The sequence below is a fragment of the Podarcis filfolensis genome (assembly GCF_964270895.1).
Source record: "Podarcis filfolensis genome assembly, chromosome: 6".
In the NCBI taxonomy this organism is placed as follows: domain Eukaryota; kingdom Metazoa; phylum Chordata; class Lepidosauria; order Squamata; family Lacertidae; genus Podarcis; species Podarcis filfolensis.
Genome location: NC_139609.1, coordinates 72,914,006 through 72,935,106, shown reverse-complemented (window position 1 = coordinate 72,935,106; position 21,101 = coordinate 72,914,006). Strand labels below are relative to the sequence as shown.

General features: G+C 41.1%; 1 protein-coding gene across 2 annotated transcripts; it reads right to left on the bottom strand.

Moving 5' to 3' along the window:
- Positions 1–5,166: 5,166 nt before the first annotated feature.
- On the bottom strand, positions 5,167–19,414 carry IFT52 (intraflagellar transport 52). 2 transcript variants are annotated; one of them, XM_083621080.1, is made up of 14 exons: positions 19,197–19,414; positions 17,354–17,478; positions 16,453–16,540; positions 15,313–15,442; positions 14,260–14,335; positions 14,079–14,150; positions 13,114–13,240; positions 11,840–11,926; positions 10,944–11,012; positions 9,964–10,118; positions 8,885–8,972; positions 6,842–6,950; positions 6,245–6,390; positions 5,167–5,498 (listed from the first exon to the last, which is right to left on the bottom strand). In XM_083621080.1, exons 1-14 carry the CDS (start codon positions 19,212–19,214, stop codon positions 5,451–5,453), a joined length of 1,338 nt encoding a protein of 445 aa, XP_083477206.1. In that variant the 5' UTR covers positions 19,215–19,414; the 3' UTR covers positions 5,167–5,450. The 2 variants fall into 2 exon arrangements, with proteins under 2 accessions (XP_083477206.1, XP_083477207.1); XM_083621081.1 differs by lacking the exon at positions 13,114–13,240 and having other exon boundaries at positions 19,197–19,285.
- Positions 19,415–21,101: the final 1,687 nt, after the last annotated feature.

Here is a 21,101-nt window from a genome sequence, read left to right as displayed (position 1 = left end):
TGCACTATTTTATGACATTTCAGTTTGTCCTAATAAAAGTATTGCCCAGTGGTCGCCAATTCATACAATGGCACCTTAATCACTCATCAATATTATTACGGCATAAGCATTTGTGGACTAGATTGCACATGGTGATAAAGGTTGAGCAGTTGTAAGCAGTGAGGCCAGAGGGAATAAAATGTAAGTACTGTAATAATATAATGACAGTTCAGTTACGGCTAAAATGCATGCACAGTCACTCTTGACAGCAGAGGTGAGAGGTGATAAAACAATCAATTTAGTAATGGCCAAATTAATTAACATCTATAGTGGGGAAAAGAATTATGGCTTCTATTCAGACCCAAATGAATAGAGCTGAACTTCTTGATCAATTGCAATTCAGTTGCTTCCGTCCTCAGGAAATAGTTGCAATTAATACTTTTAAGCTCTGCTGGTTCAAAGATCCAGGTTGTATACTTAAGGGGAACAAAATTGTTGCAGGGTTGATGGCTAAAACAGTTTCAGGTGGTGTCTTCCAAACACCCTTGCAAACTAGCTTAATTAGAAAATCAAGGAAGTGTGCCACAATCTGTCATGAGGATTTATAAGAATCAGCTGCAGTGGTGCTACTTAAGAAGATTGCTGTTTATGAGGGGGGAAAGTAAGTAAAACTCTTAGAAGTGGGTTTTGATAAGTAAAGAAACCTACAGTGTTAAAAATAAGTAATTGCCTTTATTGGTTTCTGTTTAAAGGTTTTTTTTGGGGGGGGGTGGAATAAGTATAGCTTAGCAGTAAAGTATTGATACTAAATTAGGAAGCTATCACTTCAGACCTAAGCCAGAAGAACTTCAGTTTTCTAGTTATTAGCCAGATTTCTTCCTTTGACTCATGTGAAACTATATTAGCTCTTTCTGAACTGTGTCTATTTTGGGTTATGATCTTGGGCAGAAGAAATAACTGCTTTTCTTATTCTGGGGAGATTGAAATATACCCTGTTAAGTTCTTGACTTCTTTTTTTTTAAAAAATGTCTTTGTCCCCTTGTCAGCTTCCTCTACTCTAGGCTTTGCAGAGAAACTTGCCTTTGTAGAGGAGTATGCAGATTTCAGGCTAGTGGGGGGGCAGTGTGAAGACTTGGCTTTTGGCTTTGCTGTGTTGCAGGGCCAACCCCCTAGCATTCAATGGAGTGAGACAACCGTGGATAGGCAGTGGCAGTGGCAAGGTGTCATAAGGCTAGGGCTCTGTGGGCGACACACAGCTTGTCATGCTTCTGTTAAACTAGTTTAGTATAATATTTTCTACATTAGTTGACAGCGGCTCTCCAGGGTTTCAGACAATAGACTTTTTTCAGCCTTACATGGAGGCCATAGGTGCCAACTCCCTGGGACCCTGGGTGGCCAAGCACCCACAAAATTCTCCATGAAGGGTCCGGGCACCCACAAATTTTGATGCCAAGGAGTATACATGCCCCTGGCACCCATGGTCGTGGGGCGAAGTGGGCACTCCTGGTGCAGGCAGCAGGGGGTTGAATTAGGAATCTTCCATTTGCTCCACTTCTGAGCTCTGACTCCCCATTGCGAAAATGTTTTGGGCCATACCTGCAAGGTTGGAACAGCTCTGACGCCTACAAAAATGGCTGCCCAACATTGTTTCAGACAAGTATTGGAGCAAACTTGATTAATTTAAACCTAAGTCACAGGAGCCAGCTCCTAGGGGCCGAGATCCCTTCACTCCCACAATAAAATATTTGAGGGGGCTGCACCCCCAAGTTGATGGGCAGTGCCATTCAAATGGTGTGTGTGTGCCGTGTCATGTGATTATATGGGGCACGGCTTATCTGCCTCCCCACCCCAATATTTTATTTAAGTTGACACCCCTGACCTAAGTCCATTTTAGTGAGTGCACATTGTTCCCTAGTGTTAAATTTTAGACTGGAGGCTCTTGATCGCAAAAAACCTGCCCTCTTCGACTTTTAAGTGCTAGATACATAATACCTTCGCTATACAGTGGTACCTCAGGTTAAGTACTTAATTCATTCCGGAGGTCTGTACTTAACCTGAAACTGTTCTTAACCTGAAGCACCACTTTAGCTAATGGGGCCTCCCGATGCGGCCGCGCCGCTGGAGCACGATTTCTGTTCTCAACCTGAAGCAAAGTTCTTAACCTGAAGCACTATTTCTGGGTTAGCAGAGTCTGTAACCTGAAGCGTATGTAACCTGAAGCGTATGTAACCCAAGGTACCACTGTAATCCTATACATGCACAAAGCATATTCTGAATAAATAAGCTTTGGCTCACGCTGCATGATGAAATAAAATTATCTGGCATTAGTGGAGAAAAAGCAAGTGTCTAAATCTAGTTTGTAACTTGGGGTGATGGGTAACTGAATAAACAAAACTCCTTTGAATTCCATCTCCAGGTGCCCCTAGGATTCTGAAGACTGACCTCTTTTCCTTGGGAACCAAAAAATGTCTTCTCAAAACTGTTCTAGTTCTCTGTCACTGAAAGACATATTCGAAAATGGATTTCTGATTGGTGCTTCTGGTTACAGCATCTCTCCGGGTAGCAGCTGTTTCCTAGAAATGAGCAGCATCCCCCAGCCTGATGCATGCGACAGTGCAAGCAAGATGCAGAATGTGACAAAGGGAAGCTCTCTGGCTCTAAAGGCAACAGACTCCTCCATCAGCAGCACAAAGGAGAACCTGCAGGCCTCATCGGATGCTCTTGCATCTTTCTGCAAGACTCCCATCCAGGCATGTGCCTTTGACTTGTCAAGCTCAAGCTCTGCAAATGACAGCAAAACCAATTACACAGAGGGTGTGTTCCACAATACCAAATCTTCTACTCCATGCAGGGAAGATAATCCCTCTAAACCGACAACTGAGAATATGTCGAAGAGCTCTGAAATAAATGATGTTGCAGTCTTCAAGAAGCCGCCACCGCCACCACCAATATTGGAGATCTCTGGAATACAAGCCACTCTGGGCAATGTACTTTCTCCAGAAGCAAGCTTAGAAGAATTTGGGTCCCTGGGCTCTGTGAAGCTTGATACACCATCTCTGGAGATGTCAAACCTTGCCATGCCTCTGGGTGGTGGTAGTGCTGTGTCTGTTACTATTACAAGACACTAGGCTCCTGCACTTTGATCTAATGTTTCACTGGTTGGGCAAAAGCTCCAGGTGGTTTGCACCATCCAGCTGTCTTGCTATGTTTCTTGCATTCTCTTTTTCCAGCTAACAAGTGAAGCATAAATGCAAATAAAGAACTGGTCACATAAGGCACTCGTGCTACGTGGACAAAGGCATGAAACCATCCGATAAGGAAGCACCTGGACAACTCTGTCCTTTTCTTGCTGAAGGTAACTCAGAGGCCTGTGTAGTCAACCCTAACTGGTAGCTGAACAGCCATACTTCAGAGCTGAACAAGCTTTAGGGGGATGTTTTACAAGCCCCAACAGCCAAGAGGCAACCGCCACTCCCCCCTCCAGCTGGTGGTAAATGGTTGTTGCTCTGCTAATGGCTTGGAAGTGAGACTTGAGTATGCTGTTCAGCTTGTTGCAAGATTAGGTATTTTATGTAAACGGGCAGTACCATTTCTCTGGACAACATTCATACCGTCTACTGTAAATAGAACATCATTGATTTCCTAATTATCAAGTCTAGTCTACTCTGGTCTAGTTGGTACAGTGCCACATGGTTTTTGATCACGTGTAGTGAGAACCGCATGATTGAAAGCTTCTCTTTTTTCCAGTGAGCACTTTTTCACATAGTTCATTTGTCATGGCTTCCCCATACAATAATCACCTTAGTACAGGGTAAAACGATTTTGCACTTTTGCAGTTCTACTTTGGGTGACTGCCATCTTAAATACAAAGTTAAGTTTACACATGCTGCAGTGGTTACTGTAAACAGAGGCCTGTTCCCACTAGAAAGAGAAGTTAAGAAACATATTGCAGCTGTTATTCTAAAGCCCATTATTCCAATTGCCTATTTTGGAGTGTGATGTCAATAAATTGTGCTCATCTAAAATGTGGGTTGCAACATACTTGCTCCCCCAGCCTACTTCAGTCTCAGTTCACCCTTCACATCTATTTACTAATTCTCAGGGGATTGTAATAATGGGAAGAAGATCATGCCTCTAGTATGAGTCTGTGCAGTGTTCTTCATATTGGCCATACTCTCAAGATCATAGCCTTAGTAACAGAACACAATTCTTTTCATCTTTTATGTTTTAGGATTCACTACCCTTATATTTTCAATTATCCCTCCAAGCGAGGAGGGACTGAGGCCCGACTGACCAAAATTGCCAAAGCAAAATTCCACATTCAAAGCACCCTTTTGAAAGAGCCTTCTTTTTTAAAAAAAAAAAAGAGGATCACAAATCACCCATATTGGTGAGATGCCATGGATGATTCAAATCTAGAAGTGAGAGTTTATAGATGCATTTACAACTTTGTAGCTTTCCAAGTCTTAGTATTGGCCCTGCAAACTTATATCATTATGTTGCTAAAATGCAGCAGTTGGAATGCACATCTTTTGATTTCTTAAAATTGTATGCATTTCTCATGGCTTTTGACTGTTACTTTTAAGTATTCTAAACTCTTATAAGTTTTGCCAGCTCAGTAATACATGCATCTGTCAAGGCAGATAAGTGACATTAATGATCTGAAAAGGAGCAAGTGCCCAGATGAGGTTGGAAAAACCACACACAGTGGGTGGGAGACATACACTTGCCTTTAGAATATACCAGGCATCCCCAACCTTCAGCCCTCCAGATGTTTTAGACTACAATTCCCATCATCCCTGTCCACTGGTCCTGTTAGCTAGGGATCATGGGAGTTGTAGGCCAAAACATCTGGAAGGCCGCAGGTTGGGGATGCCTGGAATATACTCTCCTAAACATCCACTCCAAGGCAATCCCTAACTTGCAAGAGGATTTACAGGACATGGTTGCAGCAGCGGAGCTACAGCAAAGACCAAACAAGGCCATTAGTCAGAATGTACAAAATCTTGAGTAAAAAGGAGCAAGCAAGCTTGTGACAACACCCACCCTACTTATAGGTATATGCTGTTTGTTGTATAGCTATGCTTTTACCTTCTAGAAGATTATCTGCTTCTTCCCCACTGTATATGCATACTGTATTAATCCACACACAGAGACGCATTGAAGGGTGACAGCTAGAAACAAGAATTTTAGGTTGTACAAAATGTGATATTTATTTGTTTATAAATAGAAATATTAAATATGGAATGCTTCATACATAAGAAATTATCAAAATTATTGCTGCCTATAAGGCAATCCCTCATTTGGCTTCGGCGTTTTAGACTATCTACATATTTGTAAGGTAACATAGGGTACAGAAAATGGCAGGAAGAAGCAAAGCAAGCCAGTTTATTGAAGAAAAAAACCCAAAACAAAATAAGAGAAGCTGTTCTATTATCCTTCCCTTTGACATCAAATTTTCTTTCAAATATTCAAAAGCCACCCTGGAATCCAGCTTCACTTGTATCAATATCGTGCTCCTTTAAAGAAAAGAAAAAGGATATTTATCAATACATACAAATGACTCTAGGCTCCTTTGCATTTTCAGGGTCCAAAATAAAATTTAAATGGTCTTGAAGGTTTTCAGCTCCTGGACTTTATGGCCCAGGGCCGATACAATGTTCCCAAACTTGCCCATGTTTAACAGATTAGGAGCACCCTGAAGGCTCACACACTCTTCTTCCCCACTCTTCTCATGTAAATTCCTCTTCCTATTTCCATAGCTGACTATCAATGTCCGTAAAAATGTTACCACTAACCAGTTTGTAGTCACAGCTAGAAATGGGACTGAAAACTCTGGGTTTAGACAGCCCTGGTTAGCATTAACATTGGTGCACATATAACACTGCCCGAGGGTTGCTGCTAAAATGAAGGAGGGAATCTGGCAGTCAAGGAAGGAGGAAGCATAAAGTCTAATATGCTCAACTATCAACTAGGTATTTAATATTGCTTTCTATAAGGAGCACACAGAATCACAAAAAAGCTAGAAAGCATTCTCTCCACCCATCTTTTTTTTCTTCTGAAAGAGGTGTTGGAACAGAATACTCAATTAACTTGAAAAGCAAATTAGATAAAGCTCAAGTCCTGTTTTATTATTAATTTTAATGCGGCGCCTCCTCTATAGATCACTGAGATCAGGAAGGAGTCTGCTTTCCCAGAAACCTGGCTTTCATATCTTCCCAATGATCACTGGACAGGGCTTCAAGAAAAATGTCCATTAGTTTACCTGATTTAACTTCTTGAACTCCACCACTTGGAAGAAAATGTGCTCCAGGATATGTTTGGCATCTTGCTGCTCCTTTGGTAGTTTGTTAGTTACCCCTAGGATGTCCCCACATTTTCTTACATAGAATTCCAGATCATCTTCAGTGCCTAATAAGGACATAAAAGTAGCATAATACACACAAAATTTGCCAAACCATTTAAAGATATTATATGGGTTTCCACAAGCAGAGAAGGGATGCAGAGCCTATATGCAGCCACACATTACTAGACCACAGGATCCTTCATCCCTGACCACTGGGGCTGGGCTGGAGGTAACTGGTGTCCAATAACATCCAGAGGGCCACATATTATCTATCCTGATCTAGAGTACCTCCATTAGCATGAGGAAACAGATTTAAAAGATCTGGTTTTCTTAACAAAATGCAAAGTATTTTGGAAAAATTTTAAGGTATGCATAATATGGAGGACTTCAGTAATTTTCAGCTTTCTAAAGTGTGCCCTGGAGATAAAAGTTTGAGAAGCTCTTCATCTAGAAAGTTCCCCTGCCCATCCCACAAATAGTTTAGCAATCCCAAGTTCAAATGTTTGCACTACTTACATTTGTTTGTTATTTGAGCAAGGCGAGCTTTCTCAGAAGAGAAAGTTTCATCCAAATCAAACAGGTCCAGGCTGGGAGGAGGCAGCTCTCTGAAGGCCGGTGGAAAAACCTAGTAAAGATTAGGCAAAACTTAACACACTGAGTCTGCCCATACTTGTTCAGAGAAAAACAGCATTGGTGCAGGCTCTAATTAAACTACTCGCATGCTGTAATCTTGTTTATACTATGTAAGCCTCAGAAAGTAAACTATTCTGTTTATAGCCCCTTCAAAAACATATACAGGTTTGACATTTCCAATTTCTACTTCGGGAAAATCAGTGACATTCAGTTTAAGCCTTTTGGTGAGAGGAAAGAAAGCACCAGATTACTTGTTTCCTAACCACAGGATGTCAGGTCTTGGAAAAGTGTGTTCAGGGCATAGCCTGAATTGAGAGAAATGTGATTAGCTGCAAGGACTGGACACATAAAATAAGTTAGGCTGTCCATGTAGGGAATTTCTAACTTTGAGGAATGATGGGCAGAACATAATGTCTGGGTTAAACTTTTCCTCATTTTTACTGCCTTCCTTTGAAAAACAAACTTTTGGTCAGCTACAACAGTGTTTCCCAACCGGGGCCCATATGCCCCCTGGGCCCTTCCATTTCAGGCGTCGGGGAAATGGCTTCCTCCCCCCCCCCCCTTTGGCTGTGCATCAGAAGAACAAAGCAGTTAAAGTCCCTTGCAAGTTTAAGAGTGTTTAATGATCACAGACAAAGAACAAAACAGCCATTCTCAAAGTTAAGGTGCTGCCAATTAGGTTTTCCTCCTACTCCCCCCCCCCCCGAGCCATCCTCGTCACTTCCCCTTCTGGCAACCTGATCTTGCAACCACTGAGCCTTCTGCGAAGTAACCTTATCAGCTCTCTTTGCCCTTGGAGAGAGAGGCTGGACAATTTCCAGCGAAGGGGAGTCAGTTATCTCTCTCTCTTCCTGTTCTGTTTCTCCGTTCCCCACTCAGCTCTGCCCAGCTTTTGTCTTCCGAACTATGTCCCTCTGCAAACCAATTCTCTATACGGCTCTTCCCACCATTCCTCATCAGAGCTGTAATCCTCAGTCTGGTCTCTGACACCCCAGGATATTCCAAGGGGTCCACAGGTGAAAAACGCATAAATGGGACACCATGGCATGAGACTAGGGAGCAACAGAGGGGAAGTGAAAAGTGAAGAAAATAGAAAAGTGACCAAGAAAAGAAAAAAGAAAACAAAGAAGTGAAGAAAAGAGAAAACAGAGACGTAGAGGGAGCAGAGAAGTGACCGTGATTCCCAATGGATGGAGTGCCACACGCACTTTGCAGCGAAGTCGCTTCCAGTTCCTTCTCCCTCCCACTTCTGCACTCCACTACTGCATGCACCAAGCTGTCCACATGTCGTTTGTCACGGGCAAGATGCGTGGCTGCAGCAGTGTTAGTGTGTGGGGTGCTGTTTCTTCGTGCAAGTATTACTGCGAAAGGAGGCATGTTGCTGCATGCAATTGTTACTCAGCCTCACGCAGAATCGGCTCAACGTAATGGACAGAGGTGATCTTCAGTTATCCCTCGCAGCAAAAGAACCAGATATAAAAAAAGCTTGTTTCTGGTCACCAGGCACAAGGGTCACATTGATCGAGAAATACTTAAAGTATAATTTTTTGTATTTTGTAGAAATTATAAATATATATATAACATGTTCTATTTACAAACAAAACATCTGAATAGCTACTCTTTCTGCCAGTAGGACGGGGGGGCCACAGGAAGGAAACAAGGTCTGAAGGAGGCCACGGTTGGAAAAAGGTTGAGAAACACTGACCTACAATTCACAGACCTGCTTCAACACACATTGTAACTTTCAGTCATTCTGCCAAGATGACCTGCCTGATCCTCTCTTCCTACCCCGTAAGCCTTGAACTCTCCCTGCACTATATATTGTGTTGCCTCTTCTGTTTCTGAAATCACCCAAGACCCATCTGTTCACCCTACTCATAAATGCTTGTCACCTTATTTCCTTCCTCTCCCAAGACAGTTACTTACAGCTGGCTGAAGTGCAGGCAACGGAGTTTCAAACTGAGGCTGAATTAGTTGGAGCGGTTCGTATTTCACATTCAGCTGCTCATAAGACCTGCAACGTATAACAATGTGTAAAGTTTGCAGCATTGGCTAAAGGTTTTTTGCTTTGGAGTTTTGGCATGCGTTAACAACTTTTACTATCACCACGAGTCCAGGATAGATATTAATTTAACTATGCCAAAATTTTAACTAGGATTAGAAGTGTACATGGGCAAAACCCCAAATTTAACCACCTTTCTGCTGATGGTGCATAACATATTGAAATTCAAGTCAAAGTGCTGATACTGAACATTAAAAATGCTGAACAGCTCGAGGCCACGTTATATGAAGGCCTGCATCTGCCCATATGAACCTTGAAGACAACAGCATCAGAAGCTCTGCTTCTGTGCCACCTTTAAGATTGTTAAGATTGGCGGACACCAAGGATAGGGTCTTTGCAGTAGTGGCCCCTGTTCTTTGTAACTCCCAAAGGATACACAGTGGCCTTTTCAGTCTTGGCATTCAAAAAGACTTTAAAAACCCTACATGTTTCAAGTGGCTTTTACCTGGTGCACTTTGCTGATGATTCTATTGCTTATTTTATATTGCTGCCTACTGTTGTATATTTTAAATTTTTAAAAAGTATTTAACAAAATGTATTTTTATTGTAATTTAATGTTTGTGTTATTGTTCTCCACCTTGTTCTCCAGCTTGAGAGGACTCTGTCCTCAAAGAGCCTATAAACAACGAAAATAATGCAGTAAATAGGCCCTAAAATCTATTAAACTAAAATGAAGAAGAAAAAGACACCGAGTTGGATCCAGACTTTGCTGTCTGCAAATGGAAGATCTCCTTTTGTACACAGGAAACTTTTGATCAGGTGTGTGTGTGTGTGTATAATGTGACTTCTGCTGTTTCTCCCAGCCCCCTATCCTCTGGAGCAGAGTTTCACAGGGTGCAAAGTGATGGGGAAAACTGGTAAAAGTTGCCTCCTCACTCCTGCTGCTGGCAACAAAATCTGGATTCAACCCATTGTTTTGGGAAACATAAATGAGGTCACCAACTTGATGATTTTCGGAAGTGCAGTGGTATCCAGCTGGTAAATAGACATGTCAAAAAGTGTTGTGAAGTCTCGTGGATTTTCATCTCCCTCCTGCAGGCAAACTCGCAGTCGCTCTGACAGGGTTGCTATATCTGGAAGCATTGTATAATCAGATATCTGGAGGAAAAGCACACGGAAATTGCTGTGAACAAAGAGACAGCTTACACTAAAAATGGAATCTTTCCAGTGAGCTAAACAACTACATGATAAAAGAAACATATATCCAACATATATCTTGAAACATATATCCAAGAAACAATACACTTAAGAGTGCGGATTTTAATTTAGTTTGGCCAATTTTCTAACCGTCATAGTTATGAGCACTTATATACATCTCTTGATATAGGAAACGGATTTCAAAAGCTTCTTCAACAGTTAAATAAGTTTGGTCGAAATAAATTTATCTTCTGTACGTACTTCTAAATTCACATATATTATGATCCCTCTTTATTTTTCATGATAAAACCTATTTGTTGATGGCAGACATCATAGGAAAGAAAATTAACTTTAATTTTTCATCTCAGTGTATTCTTCACAACATGACATTACTACAAACTGCTAAGTAATTTTAAAGTTTCGGATAATTGGAAAGTTGAAACAGTGATAGAACCGAATAAACTTTACAGAGCAAGTGTAAAAATTAACAACTCAACTTTTTGTCTTTAAGTTAAGAGTAGTCAATGAGGTCCACTGTAGATGTTATCAAACTCCCAACCCACAACAGTCCCGGTTCCCATGGCCAATGGTCAAGGATAATGGGAGTTGGAGCCTGCATCTAAAGGGCACAGCACCAGCTACCCCTGCTTTCAGCTTATCAAGGCTTTCTTCTTGGCAGGGACAAAAGTAAAAGATGCAAAAATAGAAATTCAGCAAAGTTGGCAGCTATACTTTATGATATACAAAGCTAATGTTACTAAATAATGTTGAATTAGTTCCCCTTACCTCGGGATCTTCTGCATCAATCTGGTTTAAATGGATGTCGCTTGTTGTAAGCCACTGGAACAGTACATCCTAAGAAACCAAAGAGCCCAGTTATAATTGTGGAATTCTTTGAATTATCAAGATTAACAGTGCAAAACAACAACAACAACAACAACAACAACAACAACAACAACAACAACAACAACAACAACAACAACAACAACAGAAGTTCCTTGGCATATTCAAACAATCACACTTAGGACACGACACATATAGGTAAATTGGCTGCAAGCAGAAAACATTATTTAGAGTAAATGATTACAAGAGAGGTGGTGGCTGCATTCTGATGTCACACTAAACCAGTCCTGTCTTGCATCCCTTTCCTAGCCACCACTGGCAACCAGGAATTCTAAAGTGGAACTGCTTCCAGGCGAGTGAAAGCAAGAGAGTGCTCTGTTTTGCCAGCCCAATCATCTTCACTACTGGCTGCAGAGGTTTGTCACCTCCTTCATGGCCAGTATGGAATCTCATCTGGCTGATGAAGCAGAGTGCTCTGTTCCATTTCTCTAGCTTGACCAGCTCCTGCAGCCAATCGGAAGCCGCGGAAACTCCATTGGATGTTTGGCTTCCAAAAATAGTTCGCAAACCAGAACAGTCACTTCCGGGGTTGCGGCATTCAGGAGCCAAAACATTTGAGAACTAGGCTGTTTGAAAACCAAGGTACGACTGTATTGCAAAAAAGACTACACACCATAGCGTCCAAAAGAATTAAGTAGCAAAAACTTCAACTTGATATGGTTGAAAAGACAGCTCACTCTGCTGAATAACTCCTAAGCTTCAAATAAACCTGGTCAACTGATCGTTAGAGGGCATACATTATTAAAGTATTAGCAGTGAAGTTGACAATAGAGGCTCACCATAATCTTGCTGTTTTCCTCTTTTTCCAAATATTGGTCACTGAACATATGACAAGATCCTAGTACAGCTAACTTGCCACCTTGATTCTATCAAAGAAGAAATCAGTAGAACACATTTAATAACTTATACTGTACATCAATGCTTTGTCTTACCAGGTGTACTTTTTATATTACACTCGTTAACATTCTGCATTACATTGAAGGATTGGGGAATCTGGTCTGACCAACAGGCCAGATCCCTCTGTCCACTACACCTCACAAGCCAGATGTGACAGGTGACCATGGTGTTTTCATAGATTGGCTGTGTGGGATAGGTATTGGAGGCACGGTACTACAGTAGCTCTTTGAATTCCACCTCATCTGTCTTGAACAGATTCTAGATTTTCCTTCTGATCATTTTCTCTGCCCTAACAGACATGCTACCATTTTCTTCAGAATCCTCTTGCACACGTTCCAAGCTGCCAACATCCTTATTATACCATGGTGCCCAGACCTGGACACAGTACTCCTGATCGGGTCTGACCAAGGCAGAACAGAGCAAACTATTACTTCCCTGTATCTAGACTATATACTTCTGTTGATGCAGCCTAGAATTGGCTGGGACACCAAAAATTAATTTGTCTCAGTTTTGAGGACACCATATACTCATATTACATGTTTCTATGAAGGCATTAAAAGCTCATACAGATTATGACACTATTGGGGGCAGAATAAAGAAAAGATTACAAGGCATACTTGTTTGGAATGGCTTTAATAACTGGGATAAACTATGTGTACAAATGTCAAGTTATCTTGTTTTTATCCATCTCAGTTGAATTTGTATGGATGCTTAACATGCTGTTCCCTTTTCCAAATATTTTGGGATAAGCTAAGAAAATAAGTAAGTAAATTCAAATGAACATATTTACCATACATTATTTAAAGTTAGTAAACTACACTAAAAATGAAGTAAAAGTATGATAATGTAAATTTAGAAGAGGGCCTATCTTTAGTTTTATTCACTTTTCAGCATTTTGTCTTAGAAGTGTTTTAGAAATGGTATAATAATTATTATTACTAATGATTGATAAAACTGGGGAGGAACTGCAATAACAGTTCAATGTGCTTCCCTACCCGTTATAGGTCAACTCTTTTCAAAGGTTCCAACATAAAGGAGCTTTTATCTGAATGCTTTCCTGCTAAAGTTGCACAAGATGTGCAAGTAACAGAAATTATGAATGAAGTTACAAAATATCATGTTTTACAAGTATTTGATGGCTCATGCAGTTATGTACCTTAAAGTGATAAAAAGCCAAGATGGGTCTATTAAGAGGAAAGCAGACAGATCCCGTGGACAGAACAGCCACTGCTGGTTTCATCACATTAAGTGTAGCACCAAATGGATACACAAAAGTGAGAGCCCTACAAAATAGTACAAAGACTGTCATAAGCATTTTCTATATTTCACAGAATTGCAATGCTGTCAAACACAAACAACCATTCTCTCTGTCCACACCCCTTCATGTTCTTCTGCTGGTAGGAGGGTTTTTTTCTTTAAAAAAGAAAAAAGATACTTTGCCTTTGTAACACTCTAGAATTAATTGTGATGGCTTAGATCCAAAGAACCAAAAGTGGACGAAAGGTGCATTTGCACTGCTCAGCAAGCATTCACAGAAGTCTTCTACTTCTCCCAGGGCAGTACCACAATTTAGCAGAGGTTACAATACTGTATAGGCAACAGACTGAACAAGGAAGGAAAAAGGCTCAAGTTTATAGACTCCAGGCCACAAGAAAGTCTTGAGAAGGAACCTGTGCTTCAAAAAGAGCTTGTGACAATGCAATAACTTCTTGGGATTTGGGTGTCTCTTTTTGAAAACTGTGCTCTTCCATTGCATTGTGAGTGGAAGAGGCCTTCCAATAGTGGATCCAAATCAGTAATTAAAAGGACTATACTTTACGATGTATTAAAATCCTGTTTTTCTTGCTTTCTGTGGTGACATGTTTAAAGCATGTATAAAAAATGTCCATAAACAGTAAAAAACAAAAAAAAAACCAGAACATTGTGCAAAACTGTTCCCTTCCTTGGATTTTGTAGCATAACTCCCCTTAAGCAGCATTTCAAGAGGCAAAATGCAAAATCTTAGGCATTAATTAGAATATTCTACATATTTCAAGAGCACTTCCCACACAATGCTTTATTATAACTTTTTGGAATGAACATTGATGGCATATGTAACATGTTTGGAAAGAAGGTACTTACTGTGAATCATTTCCACTGTTGTCTTCATCTATTATCCCAGACACTGTTTTTCCAGCAGCTCTACTGATTTCCCTTATAGATGGAAACCCAAAAATAACTGATTTGTAGTTGCAAAATATAGCTAAGTTACACAAGATAAAATGTGAATGCACCCACACACCATCCACTATCAAATACTTACCGATTTAAAACTCCATTGGAGACCAAAGCTTCTTTAGGATGGAAGTATTTATAATACACATTTCTCACCACAGAGTCTTAAGAGAAATGAAAAATAATATTTTTTCCAGTAAGATGCAGCGCTGCAAAGTATGGGCTATGGATTCTAGATCCTGGTTCTCTCTAATTGTATGAAGGCTGATGTTGCCAACAAAGCACCTTCTGACTTCATATGACCCCCACCCCACCCCCCCTACTAAAATTTGGCTTGAAAGAAGAATAGTAGCCAATTGATTGGCTGCAGTGTGTGCCTGGCTGAGGTGTGCATGTGATGCCCACAACAGTTTCTGTTTGCAAATGTGCCCAAGGTCCTTAAAAAGCTGGCAAATCTCTCATATTTTCCTTGTGGCAGCCCATAAGAAGATGCAGATGTACAATCATAGCAAAAGTACAAATGGAACAGTCACAAAGAAAGATAAGAGGTGCAGTGGCTCTTTTGCTGTATCAGAAGCAATTCATCAAGCTATTCACTTTAGGCCAAGGCAGTTCTACATCGCACATGAATCCACCTTCCCCAAGCCCTTGCATTGCTCTGCTCTTGCATCCACTGAATGCAGTCCATGCACTGAGGCCACAGAGAGGAGGGGCTGCTGAATATTCGAATGTGCAGTGCACACAATGGTCTAAAGAAAAATGAAAATTACAGCGCAACGGTGCGCAGCAAGAGATGTTCACTTAGAGCCTAACAGAGAGGAACTCTGTGGACCTTGCTCTCTGCTCACACAGAGTTCAGGCCTGCCGCCATACCAAATATCCCTCAGACTTGGATGTAATTTATCGTAGTACTGTTCACTTGCTTAGTATTTTCAAAATCAGCAAACATGGAAAAGGGAAGATGGCAAAGCTACAATCATACTCTGTCGCTAGCTCTTTTGGGACCTAGCAATATCAAATTAATAAAGCACACTCAAATTGCTCTAAGTTGGGTCACTTGTTTGTGGTTTCTGACTATATGATATGCAAACATTCTCAAGACTGACCAAAGAAGAAAGCTTGTCCTCAGGTCAGTTATTACCATTATTGACCATGATCCCATATTCTTCCAATAAAAAGTTGATGTTGGTGTCATATCGAGATTCACCACCTTCTCCCAGCATCACCAGGATATCCCCACCACTTTCTAGATACTTCTTCAGAACCTCAAACTGTAAAGGAAAAAAAGCAACAAAGTCTTAAGTGCCAGGATGAAAGGTTTTCCTGCTTTTACAGAATTTAACCCTTGAAAATTAGAATAGCAACACAACACAGCTTGCACATCCTTACAAATACTAAGTCCCCTTTGGTAAAGAAACCCCACCTTATTATTCTTACAAGACAAAGGGGAAATTAACCCTAAAGATGGTTAAAGTTTAAGCAGTGCAAATAGGCATTTAAGCTAACAAACTACCTGCTGTTTGGGATACGGCAGAACAGGGCTAACTTTAGTCTTTCATAGTCCACTTTTTTCTTTTCTGTTTTTCATCTGTGAGTCCACCAATGTGTTTTAAATTTATCAAGTATAAGTGCATACTCAAGGTCTCTTTACAAGTTATGGCATAATTAATCTGCTCTAAGCAATTCTGAAAGTAAGCCCCATTGAATCCAACAGGACAGACTTCTGAGTAGACATGGTTAGAATTGTACAGTTAGGGCGGTGTTCAGCTAAATAATTTAGTGATTGTCCCTCTTCACGCTGTCTCCAGATTTGCTGCAGAGGACTGGGGGAATGCGTAGAACAGATTTATGGGGTGCACAGGGGAGGAGAGGGGGAGAATGTTCCACTGCATAAGGAAAAATCCTTGCATTGACAGAACGTGAACCTTAATACTGCACTGAATTCTGCCCTATGTCTAGCACTCTTTGCAAAAATCCCAACAAGAAGGCATTAGGTAATCCATTAGTAAACAGTGAACAGCCCACCTAACATACATACAGGGTACAGCACTGTGGCTCAGACACATTTGCAAGGCACTAATCCTGCCCCAGATCATACAAAACAGGACGGCCAGAGTGTGCATCATCCTGCTCTGCTTCTATGAATCCAAAAAGCCTATAAGATATGATGCAAGAGAACCACTAAATCCTGAAGAAGTTCACAGGATCAAAATACTAGACAAGATCAGCAAGGTAAATAGATCTTTAAACAGTTATTGAGGTATTTAAGACAATTACATACTTCAGCAGCTGTGAACTTTTCCCTAGGTCCTGATGTAATCCAGAGTTTTACTCCGGTCAGCTTCTCTGAAGTTATTTCATCTTTTAAACTATGGACAAATTAATAGAAGACATGTTACCCAATAACGCATATCATTGGCAAACCACAATTCCAGGATTGGACATAACACAAAGACAGTGATCGTGTTTTGTTTTTTCTCAGCAGGGAGAAGGAAAAGAGCCATTTTAGCAGTGTTCAGGGTGAACTATGGCTTACTATGACATGCATGCTCGGTCAATACCTCAATTGTCTAGGCAGATGTTGCATTATAATGTATTTTTAGTTTTCTTCTCTACTTTGAAAATGACTACAAAAATAAGAAGGTATTCAACCCTAAAATAAAGACTGATGTTCCTGAACAAGATTACCAAATCTCATTCTATTATCAAAATGTTCAAGGGAGATATATTACAAACCACGAAGACCTAATGCCAAATGCATATAGGTATATTAAGCTAAAAGCCTCATTTCACTTGCACAATTATCCCCACAACGAGGTTGAAGGGCTGATGCTTTAAAGAACAGGGGCTTAGACACATCTTGAAAAGCTGTGGTTGAGGTAAGGCTTGAATGAAAGACTATGAAACCCACACTCTGCCAATATCCTACACTAACAAAATAAGCTTGTTTAAAATCTGCAATCAGATATACAGATATTGTACAAGATACAAGGAGAGCAAAAATTTAACTGTTAGGGGCAGCCATTGTCCTGGGTACTTTCAAGCAATTTTATGCCTTCATCAAACTTCAATGCTGGTCTAGAAACAAAAGATGGCTCGCCTTCTCCTCTCAGAACAGCAGTAGTAAAAAGCAGGAAGCTAACACAGATCAGAAAAAAGAAAACAATACATACTCCACTCACCTCTGTATTTTCCAGTTGCTTCGAAGCTTTTTTTGTAGAATCCTATAACCATTGTTCATAGTAAAAATTTCCTTTTTAGAAGCATTGAAGACGATTATATTACGAAGTTCTCCCTCCATAGTTACCTCAAAAATGAAAGAGCACAGGCAAATAAACAAAAAACAAAGCAAAATGAAAAAGTGCTATCATTATTCAGAAATTCTAAGAACCCTTCCCAGATTAATGTAGAATTAATGAATACCCACAATTAACCAAATAACATTGTGTTTTATTGATTGATCTAGCACGGTGGAAAGAAAGAAAATCTGGGTTCTCTGCAAGGATTTTTGACTTCCGACTTTCCAAATGCCCGAACCTGCCAAAAAGAATGCTAGTGAAAATGAAGAAAGCTTGGGGCGACAAGGGTATTTTGGAGTGGTATGTCAGCTTTGTTTGGTTCTTAGCTATGACTTTTGTATCAGGCTACAGCTGGTGGATCTAAGAGAAAGCAAGCCACCCTGTTCCAGCAATTGGGACAATTAAATAGTAGGCCAGAATCTCTTGTTCTTGAGCTATATTACTACACACTCTCTCCAAGGGCTAGTTCCCAGGACTCTTTTGGGAGAGCTATAGCAGTGAATAAGCTGGCATAAAATCATTACAAGCTTGCAGTGCTGAGATTTCCTAAGCATTTGTAGTTCGAAAAATGAGGGTAATTCTATCAGTAAGTCTATGATTTGGCACTGAGGAACAGAAATACAGTAAGTAGATTTGGAAGCAAGTAGGAGTTGCATCTAGTAATTAAAAAAACAATCTGCCTGAAATTGCATTTTTACAAAAGTTTATCTTAATTCCATTATAGAATCTCCCTCTCCAGAGGCTGAAGCATGAAGAATCATGATGTAGCTGGTGTTTTCTGACACAGCCATGGCACGAAAACATGGATCTGAGGCATTGGGCAGATTTTTCACATAGGTTTTATACAGAATGCCACCAAAACCACTATGACGTCTGTTGTCACAGGCACCTCAAAACTCAGCGTAACCAGCACCTCAAAACTCACATTAACAGCATTAACCATTGGATCTAGGCCTAGGGGGCACAGATCCTTACAGATTCTTGAACAGGCGCCTCTCCCTCAAACCACAATCAAATCACATTACATCTGTATCCTCAGACCGTGCCACAATGTTTCTGGTGTTGGCTGACATGTTACAGGTGTCATGTTTTTAATAGTAGGGTTTTTTGGGGGGGGGGAATCAGTATAAAAATATTGCAAGTTTGCTGCACCACAAAGTGTGGGATCTATTCCTGCACTGCAGGAGATTGGACTAGATGATCCTCAGGGTTGCTTCCAACTCTACAATTCTCTGATTCTGTATGATTCAGTCTGTTAGGCGCAGATATGATCTGTGATTTGATAGTGGTTTCCATGTATCCTATTTTTAAAAAAATCAAATTCCATAGGACTCTTGGACTGGAGTAAAGTTTGTTTGAGGGGGCTTTTGTTGCTGCTATTGAATTTTTTTTGTCCATTTGTTTTGGGTCTTATTATGATTTATGTGGGAATTTTCCAATATGGTTGCATGCTTTTGGATGTGTTTTATTTATTGCTGCTGCCTGCTTTTGCTATGTTTGTAATTATGCAATTCCCGCCCCGTCCCTCGTTTGTAAGCCGCCTTTCAGCATGGTTTTTCTGGCTACGGAAAGGCGGGAGGCAACTAAAATTTACCAGCTCGGGCTTCTACAAGGTCCCAAGGTGAGGGGAGCCAGGGTCGAGCCTACAAAGTAACCCTCCGCCTCCATAAATGGTCCCGAGGGAGGGGGAAACACCTCTCCAACGCCACCACAAAAGTTGACTTACCTGCGGGGTCGCCACCATCCTTTCCCCGTCCCCTCCAACCGCGGAGCAGCAGCAACGCGCGGTAACTAAGGGCCTTCTTCCTCCTTAGCAACGCGAGCCCTTTCCGTCTGCGCAGGCGCCCAAAGCGGCTTCGCTGGCAAAAGCAGGAGGCGGGGGAGAGGAAGGGAAAGCCTCGTTGCGTCCGACGTGATGACGACACAGGCCCGCCTAGAGTCTCCTTGAGCTACAGGGAAAGGCTCATTCAGCGCTGGAATCTTCCATTCTCAATGGTGGAGGGGAGTCTGCCAACGTCGGCAGCGGCAGGAGCAGGGGAAATCTCTCTTGGCAACGTGTGTTGTTGTTGTTGTTTGCTTTGGAAGAGTTATGGAAACAGCAGAGGGCACTGGATGTGGTGTAGTGTGACTTGAAGGGTTAGATCTAAATCCCAGCAATCTCATTCTCCCCCCTCCCCACTTTCGTGCTGAGTAGCAGCGCGTTCCTCACACGTACTGTATTATTCTGTTGGTCATTTTGTCACTGTTCCTTGTGTGGTCGCGTCAGCTCTCTTGGCAACTTGTACCCGTTTATGTTTAATGTTTACAGGCAAGCAATAAATACATAAACCACAAATAAATAAAAAGGAGTCTCCCTCCTACATAATGCAGCTAATTACATATTGCAAAAAAATAGAAAATGGATCACACCCACCCACACACACCCACAAAAGGGCAGACATTGGCACATGCTAATTACTATGTACAGTATAGGTACAAATTCAGGAATAGTTGCTGTGTTATAAAGAGAAATACAATATATCTCACCACCGTGTGGAGACGATCACCTGTGTTGCTTGCTCAGTTTGTTGTTCGGGTGCTGAAAGTTGTTGGCCCCTGCCCTCCTTCCTTAAAGCTCTTTTTTCTTTAAACCGGACAGCTCTTCAAGTAGAGGACTGTCTTTAGTAAACTAGCACACATGGCCATTTTGAGCCCTCACTCCTCCCCACCCCTCCAACACATACATAGACACACACACCTGCTTATGTCATACCTATGGTTTGTTCTCACCTGCTATGGAAGAGAACACTCCAAGAGAGTTTGCAATTGCTTGCAAAACAGAACCAAGGGATGAGAAGCTTTCAGGTCAATGTGCTGAATTGCAGCCCCTCTCTAATGTATTTCAATAATGACCATTTGAAGATGGGTACATTACTTGGCTATACAGTGGTACCTTGGGTTAAGTATACTTAATTCGTTCTGGAGGTCAGTTCTTAACCTGAAACTGTTATTAAGCTGAAGCACCACTTTAGCTAATGGGGCCTCCCACTGCCGCCGCACTGCCGGAGCACGATTTCTGTTCTCATCCTGAAGCAAAGTTCTTAACCCGAGGTACTATTTCTGGGTTAGCGGAGTCTGTAACCTGAAGCGTCTGTAACCCGAAGTACCACTGTATTGCAAAACATGCAGGCTAGGGAACTGAATCCCAACCCATTTCAATTATTCTCCAATACATGTGTCAAGACTACCTTGTGTGTCTTCAGGTGATGATAAGAAAATAAGAAGAGCCTAGTATTGGGTCAGGCCTGTGGCCCATCTAGCCCAATATCCAGGTGCTTGTGGGAAAGCTGTGATTTCCATTAACTGGTGTTCAGAAGCATACTGCCTCTGCCACCACTAGTAGACATTGCTAGACAGATTCATGGCGGTCTAATTGTATATGAAAGCCATCATAGCTCCATAGTTTAACTATGCACTGCATTGAGTATTTTCTTTCAGCTATCCTGAATCTCCCGACATTCAATTTCAATACACAATATACATTTCAAATTCAATACACAATATTATGAAAGAGGAAGAAAAACCTTTCTGTATCCACATTCTCCATGCCATGCATAAATTTCTATTATGTCACCTCTTCATTTTTTCTCTA